Here is an 8774-nt window from a genome sequence, read left to right as displayed (position 1 = left end):
TGTTTTAGGTGAGCCGAGATTGGACATATTGCATCGAATTATCCACGAAAATCGAAGAATGAGATTATATGATTGATGAGATGAAGAAGAAGACTCCTACTATGATGAATATTTTGACTCCTAAGGTAATATACACATTTCATTTAACCATTTTTATAATAAATTTTATTCAGTATATTTCAAGGAGAGTTTTTATGCATCCAACTAGAACCTCACTAGAACTTCTTGGAAGAACTAGCCCTTCCATCTTAAACTTTACTTTATGAATTTTCACTACATATTAGTCTTGGTGGTATGGGACAGAAAGATTAATCATGTGTGAAAGATCTTGATGCATACTTATCTCTAGATTTATGTGGAATAATTTCGGGTGGTATGGGACACTAGAGTTTATTACATATAGAATTCCTTAATAGAAAGTCTATTTGGCATAATTAAAGAAGATACTAGAATTGGTATTTTGTAAGATCTTGATCTCCTTGGCTCAAAATAAGAAAATAAGCAACTGAGGGTAGTTGCTAGTGAATTGGTATCATGGGTAACAGCGCATTAAAAACTAGTTACCTAGTGTTATTGGTATAACTTGAGACCATGCTTGATGGGGGTATGTTATCGAAGTGTAACAAGTAATGCCATGCTTGATGACTGTGTATTATCGAAATAAAACAAGTGGACTATGCTAGACGATTACATGATCTAAGTGTAACAAGTGGTTTATGCAAATGACACGCTATGCTAGATGATGTGTATTGTGATATGCTCATCAAAGTGTAAGTGGTGAGACATGCCATGCTAGATGATGTGTATAATGATACTCTTATCAAAGTGTAATAAGTGGTGGGTGTATGTTGTGTTTGTGTCTATTCAACATGTCATATTGGGATTAATTATTATGATAGTAATTAATTAGAAAAACTAATATGTTTACATTTGTGAGATAGGTGATGAAAAGTGCATGTGTCACACATGGAGGATCTTGTCTATATTATCTCAAGTTATTATTTCATATGGGTTATTTCATATGGGTTATTTTATTAGCCATATGCTAAATAATTGCACATATTATTTATGCACGCTTGTGCATGGCATTGCTATTTTACTAGCACATACGTTAGCAAAATTTTGGCTATTTTACACTTAGTGTGTGAACAAGCTTTAGTGCTTGAGCTATTTTTATGAAAGTGGAAAAGCAAAGCCCTATTTTGTACACACACCTATTATTAGCTCCTTGGGTTATTTTGAATACACTTCTCAAAATACTCATGTGGTGAGAGTGGAGGTACATGCATGAGAAGAAAAATTGTACCTAATAGAGTGTCAATGGTGATGTTTTCTCTATTTTATACTTCTATGTTATGCTTTAATCTTGTCGATTTGATTCAAGTCTATGCTTTGTTCCTTGATGTGTGTATGAGCTTGATTAATTTTTCAAGAAGTACACGAGGTCCCGTGCATATATCTCAACACTTGCAATACAAACTAATAAGCCTCTTACTTTCAAAGGCCCTTGGTCAACCTTCTTGGCTCAACTCGGCTCCTATGATAATGGTGCTTTGCATTTGTCTCAACCACAAATCGTAATGTAGGATCCATGATCTCCAACGTAAGAGTAGTAACAACCTTCTACTTCAACTCATAAATTTTTTTTTAATGCATATCAATCTAAACATTTACAACCACAACTTGCACAAGTCAATCAATGGCACTTGGAGTAGAAGACAATAGAATTTTGAGAAAAACAAACAAAAAGATCTCATCAAATTTACCGTTCTTTGGGACACGATAAGAAAGGAAATTCTTATCTTTATTGGCATACAACACATTTTCCCTAAGCACACCAAATACCATAAACAAGTGTGGCTCGTAGCCCAATAAAGACTTAATATAAAGCAAATCATTATCAATAAAACCCTAAATAGGATTGAATGGTGAGACCAAGGTCTGTAACCTCTTGATCCACCCACCTACATTCCTTTATACCTACAAAAAAAAAAAAGATCATTGCAAGGGTACATAAAAGCAGACCAGAATATCTCTCATGCATATCCTCTTAAACCATTAAGGGTGTAAGTATTGGTGATGCCTGTTTCAAAGCATTGGATGCAAATATGAACCTGTAATATATAATAGGCACATTACATGCATTGCTCTACTTATTATTCACCTCCTTGAAACCCTTTACAATTCTCTATGGAAGCAATGCATGGCTCATCAAGGCATTTACTAGAGCCAACCAATACATTGAAAATTCTGATGCAGGAGGAACAACCCTTGAGGCAAATCTTGTGGACCCTTCTCACAAATCGTATTTGCTTTTAGACAGATTACACCACCACCCCTGCCTGTCAACAGAGGCCCACTACTCCCTGCCTCCATTGCATGAGTGGGAATTGCTGTGTAAAACCAGCCTTAGTGTGTAAGTTTGGTTGGATGAAATCCACCCCTTGGTTGGAGTAGCAAGTGCATGTTGATTCATAAGCTGTAGGCCATGACATGGCATGCCTCGTTCGGCCCTCCATTCTTGTCTGGAGATCTCCATTTGCAGTCATATATGACTTCCATGGTATGATAGTAGTACATCCAGCTTCACTAGGCCTAGAATTGTTGGGCTCATGCTTTTGATGAGCATAACTTGGTTCGATTCATGAAGATTTTATCTTTTTTGGCTGGCAAGTTGGTTGTGACCACCTCCTGCCAATGGCTTTTAGAAGTTCATCTATCAATATAACAGGCAAAGACAGCAGGAGGACCAAACACCACTCACTGAAGGTGAGTGGGACAATGCCAAAAATGTTTGCAAGGAAGGGCACATAAAGTATCAAAATATGGAGCCCGAAAGATGTTGACATGGCCAGAAGAAGCCAAGGGTTGGCCCAAGGAGGCATGGCTAGAAGGCTGCCATCTTCAGATAAGGCATTCAATGAGTTGAACATCTCGATGGCAACAAGTACAGAGAGTGAAAGAGTGGTGGCTTTGACTTTTCCTGTTGTGAAGTAATCACACGGATTGTCGGCGAAAGCCAGAGTCTCTGATCCTGCTGTGAATGGAGAAACCTTGAAACCATCCCAACTGTGGCATTGCTCCCATCTTGCCAGCTGAGAGAAGCTAACCGATGTATGCCCATCACCAGAAATGTCCAGCCCCAAGAAAGAACCATGGGTATACCATATGATAAATATCCCAACTGTGGCCAACCCAACATACAAACCAACAACCTGCAATCACAAACATGGAAAAATGGTGAAGGCAATGTTCAATATTGCCACAAACAAGAAATGGAAGTACTCCCAAGTACATCAACATAGGAAGATGTTAACCCAAGTATGCAGACACTCACAAAAAGACATGTCAAAACCAAATTCATAACTTAAGCTTATAGCTCATACCAAGTATCTAAAGAAAATCCATGCATTGATCAGCATATCGTGTTTAGTCCGAGGAGGTTTTTTCATGATGTACATGTCTGGGGGATTAAATCCAAGTGCTGTTGCTGGTGGTCCATCAGTTACAAGATTTACCCATAAAAGTTGGACTGGAATCAAAATCTCCGGTAGGCCTAATGCGGCTGTTAGAAAAATGGAGACCACTTCGCCAATATTGGAAGAGATCATGTACCTGCATTACACAATTTCAAAAAGTAATTTTAAGAAGTATACCAGTGATCAGCCTACTTCAGTTTTTTCATAATAATAGCAGCTGAGGGTTTTGAGGCATTTATTTTTACCATTTTATGACATGTGGAGATAAGAAGTCTAGGATTTCTCTATAAAAGACATTGTCATCATCGTGGTACAACCTTAGCATGGACCAGCTAAGAGATAGGGGTAATACTCTATGGATCATGCAAGGTGTAACATGGGTTACTAGTTGGCTTTTGAAGAGTTCAATAATCCCATAAAAGCCTATGTAAGTGAGTATGTATGCACATAACTGTGTGTGTAGCCAACATATGTGGGTCTGGTATGTGCACATAACTGTGTGTGTGTAGCCAACATATGTGGGTTTGGTATGTGCACATAACTGTGTGTGTGGATCCAACATATGTGGGTTTGGGTCCAACTAGCCTAAGAGGCAGATATGAGGCTCCTACCAAGCCCCCTGGTGGTTGCAGGGCATGGTATGTGATGCCTGTAGTAGTCATCCATGCAAAGTAGTCTGTGATCTGGAGGCCTTGCGCTTAGGTATATTGACCCATCCTATGTCTCCTATGATGAGGGTGGTCCATATTCGTTGGGGCTATGGTTGTGTTGGTGATTCCATCAACTGCTTTCCTTGTGTTCTCTATGCATGTTGCATGTGTATCCAGTGCTTTGGATGTAGGTTGATCCCTCTTATCTACATGAGGGTGTTATATTCAGGCGGCATGGAGTGTACAAGGGCAACAGTTGATGTGTAGAGCACACACTCTACATTCCAATAAAAAAAAGAGAGAAACTAGACCAGCCTTAAGCTGTGTTCATGATTTAAGGAACTGTAAGGGAATACCGAATAAAAGCCTTCATGTTGCTGTAAATGGAGCGGCCCTCGGCTACTGCAGCAACAATAGTGCTGAAATTGTCATCAGCCAAAACCATATCTGCCGCCTCCTTGGCCACCTACATGCATACACCACCAGCATCATCATGCATTTTTTCCATAGAAAAGGCTTTTTCTGTGATAAATTATAATGACTTTCACTTACACATGTTTAAGTATGCCTAATTGAGCCACACAATAGGTACACAATACACATGATGACAAGGGAGACAAGTATACACATGATCTACTAATGGCACATGACAGTGCATGTTATGAGCTAAGCATGTTAGATAGTGCACCTCTGTTCCAGAGATGCCCATGGCCACACCAATGTCAGCAAGCTTTAATGCAGGTGCATCATTCACACCATCTCCAGTCATGGCCACTACCTCACCTGCATCCCTGAGCATTCTGACAATATCCTGCTTATGCTTTGGTTCGGCTCTAGAGAAAACGTGCCCGCCTGAGCCAGCCAGGATTTCGGACTGTCGCTCTGAAGGCAGAGCCAGAAAGTCCTTTCCAGTGAAACTCTTCATGCTCAGATCCTCATTCTCATGGAATATCCCAATGTCTTTGCAAATGGCTTCTGCAGTGTTCTTGTTATCCCCTGTGATCACCATCACTCTGATACCAGCATCTCTGCAATCAGTGATTGCTAGAGGAACTTCTTCGCGAGGAGGATCCTGCACAAGTTGAAAAGAAACCTTACTTTAATAACCACATCTTCTTTATGAAGCAACGGTTCAAGCACTCAACGAAGTGCTGAAAAACCACACTAGACATTGCCATGTCTTTAGAAATAGCTATAGTGTAATGCAAGATAAGTATGAACACTTACTCTTAACCCCAAAATCCCCACAAAGACAAGGTCGCTCTCGATGATGGTATAGTTGTCAGGTTCCTGTAACTGTTTGTGAGCAGGATGCTTTTCACCATCATAATCAGAAAATGCTTTGAGATCCTCTTTGTATGCCAAAGCCAGACACCTCAATGCCTTTGAGGTCATACTCTGCATCTTACTTAGCAGCAACTCTTGAGATTTTCTATTCATTGGGACCACACTTCCATCAGCCAACTGAAGGAAAGAGCTTCTCTCCAAAATATTCTCCACGGCACCCTTAAAAATACATCAGTGTCATGGCATGGAAAATGCATAATTCAAACACTCATGAATGAGGGAAAACAAAAACGTAGTCCATACATAAGTGCATTACATGTGAGGTGATACATATACATATACATGCATGCGCACGTGCATGCATGTGCATGTGTATGTGTGTGTGTGTACATGAAAAAACATGTAAACTTGCAGGTGATATGAAGGTTTGCTTAGAAGTTAGAAGTGAGCCCCCTGGGGTCCTTTGCATGAGTGCTTAATGACTAAGCTTTAGAGGCCACATCCCTAGCATACCTTTACAAGAAGCTTATTAGCTCCATCTCTGGTATGGACAATGACACCCATTGACTTTCTGACCCGATCAAATTCTAAAAGCGCCACACGTGTACTGCTTTGAGCCCACCAGTCACAGCACACTGCCCAATTCAGAGACGCAGCTACTTAATCCATGTTTGTGGGCATTAACATCCTAATACATTCAATGATTCATGTAAGGATGTTTGTGGGCATTAACATCCTAAATACATTCAATGATCCATGTAAGGATGTACAATCAAGTCCTAGATGCTTCTTCCAAAAACCAGTGGTTCTGAATAAAGCTCAATCACCTAATTTGATCTTGTGGTCGTTATGTGGGTTGAGCACAGCTTGTTGCTCCAGCTTATTTACTGCTTCAGAGTCAGGAATGCCCATTTTCTCTACAAAGACCTGCATATGCATGTACATCATGATTAGCATGAAGCCTATAAAGAAACTGGTACTACAGTGCTTTTCAAGGAAAATTAAGTGGTGTGTACCTTGAGAGCTGCTTCTGTAGGCATGCCAGTAGCCCGGAACTGGTTTGATTTATACTCAACTTCTGCATCATTACACAAGGCAGCAATCTCTGCCATGCATTGCATGCCAGGGTCCATCATGCCCTTGCACCACCGAAGGATTCCACCTTCCATTGGATTGTATGTGGTACCCTCCACCTGGTATTCTCTAATGAAACCCGGGGCATGCCCATTGGCTACAAACTCTGTAACAGACATCTGATTGGTGGTAAGAGTACCCGTTTTGTCAGAACAGATAACTGTGGTACAGCCAAGTGTCTCAACACTTGGAAGCCTGCGGACGATGGCCTTTTTCTGTGCCAATTTCCTTGTGCCTAGTGCCAAGCATGTGGTGATCACAGCCGGCAAACCCTCAGGGATGGCGGCCACAGCTAGGGCCACTGCGATCTTTAGATAGTACGTGCATTTGTCAACAGAAAATGTGATGTTGGTGGGCCATCCATCCACCATATCCCATGCAAGAAAATGTTTGTAGTTGATGATCCATACCAGGAAACAGATGGTGCCAATGGACTTTGTGAGGGTTTCTGCAAACTCATCCAGCTTCTTCTTCAATGGTGTGTCCTGGTCTTCCATGGCAGCTTCTTGTATTTGAGCTTGGATGTGGCCGACTTCAGTGGCCATCCCGATGCCGGTGACAATGCCAGTGCAGCCACCGTTGACTACAGTGGTGCCAGCAAATAGCATGCATTCTTTCCCTTGGATTTCTATGTCATCTGATATGGTGGGTATACTAGATTTAAGCACTGCCATGCTCTCTCCAGTGAGAGAACTCTGCTCTACTCTAAGTGTAGACGTAGTCAGTTTTGCAATTCTAATGTCTGCAGGGACCTTATTCCCAACTCTCAACTCCACAATGTCTCCAGGAACAAGCTCTCGTGCCGGCAATTCTGAAATCAGATGATCCTCTCTGATAACTCTAGCCTTATCTGGCTGCAGGTCCTTCAAAGCTTGAAGGGCACTTTCAGCATTGCTTTCTTGCCATATACCCACCAAAGCATTCAAAGCCAATATGGACAAGATGACCAGGGGCTCAACATAGGCAGAAAAGACAGTGCCGACGTCAGTGTCGCCATGTCCGCCCTCGAACAGAATCAAGACGAAGGAAACCATGGCAGCAGCAAGAAGGATTTTAACCAATGTGTCATCTAACTGCTCCAGGAGAAGTTTCCACATGGGCTTTCCCTTTTGTTTATCTAGCTCATTCCATCCATGTTTCTCTCTTCTCTTTTCAACATCAACTTCACCAAGCCCACGTGCAATGTCGACCGTGTACTCATGCAGGCACTGGTCTACAGATCTAGCCCAAGCTGGATAAGCTTTCTGAGTTGCCAATCTTGGCATAGAATCTGCTTTCTGTGATGCCATGATTTGCTCTTCCTGACACTTAATTTCTTCTCAAATCAATATCTAATCAAATACTAATGTGCAGAATCGATCGTTTTGTTAAATCATTGAAGACTTGTTCATGTGTATGCAAATTGGAGCAAAATCCGATTTTTCTATTCTAATTCATATGCTGATGGCAGATTAAAACCCTTTGCAAGCATTAAAACCCATGTAAATCTGCTTTGGCATGCTAATGCTTCTCTTTACCACATACAACGTGCAGATTTCATCCCTCTACAAGCATGAGGCCCCATGCTATTCTTGACACTAATTCTTCTCTTACAATATGCTAATGAGCACTTGCAAGCATTGAATCACATGCTAATCTGGATTTTTAATGCTAATTCTTCTTCCCTTACCACATACTGATGTGCAGGATAACACCCTCCGCAAGCATTAACATACATCTAAGTGATTCTTGTGCAAGCATTAAGCACTTAACCAATCACACATACTTATAAACAAATCAGAGCACTATGGGTCTGATTAAAGCCTGTGTGTGCTGGTCCCTGGGGACTTCTCAGAAGCTTCTAAGAAGCTTACTTAGCTTCTTAAAAGTGCATTACACAGTGGTTTTTAACCCTTTATACAGGCTTTCTGGACCGTTTTATCAAAGCTGTCCCATCGCTTGGAAGCCCAAAACCTTTGATTTGAGTGCAAGATCTGAGAAACCAAACGTCATAAATTTTAAATAATTGGAGGGCGGGAAAAACAATTTAATGGGTTGTGAAAAAAAATGGCAAAAAACTTAAATCCATAACATTTGAAAAAACACACTATTTAGCACCAATTATCGTGAATATATATATATATATACATATATATTGGCAAGAATGAGGCAAAAAGATCTAGCTATAGCCCAATTTTTTTTTTAACATACACATTAATGGTACCTTTTGGCAAGGATTATGTAA

General features: G+C 40.7%; 1 protein-coding gene across 1 annotated transcript; it reads right to left on the bottom strand.

The window, feature by feature from the left end:
• Window positions 1-2096: 2096 nt before the first annotated feature.
• Window positions 2097-8419, bottom strand: LOC147617755 (calcium-transporting ATPase 2, endoplasmic reticulum-type-like). The gene is made up of 8 exons (XM_086775986.1): window positions 6433-8419; window positions 6244-6343; window positions 5930-6051; window positions 5357-5635; window positions 4818-5201; window positions 4486-4595; window positions 3387-3615; window positions 2097-3215 (listed from the first exon to the last, which is right to left on the bottom strand). Exons 1-8 carry the CDS (start codon window positions 7837-7839, stop codon window positions 2643-2645), a joined length of 3204 nt encoding a protein of 1067 aa, XP_086632112.1. The 5' UTR covers window positions 7840-8419; the 3' UTR covers window positions 2097-2642.
• Window positions 8420-8774: the final 355 nt, after the last annotated feature.

The sequence above is a fragment of the Cibotium barometz genome, chromosome 36, assembly GCF_041138505.1.
Source record: "Cibotium barometz isolate CiBa-2024 chromosome 36, ASM4113850v1, whole genome shotgun sequence".
NCBI lineage: Eukaryota > Viridiplantae > Streptophyta > Polypodiopsida > Cyatheales > Cibotiaceae > Cibotium > Cibotium barometz.
This window is presented reverse-complemented; position numbering and strand designations above follow the sequence as displayed.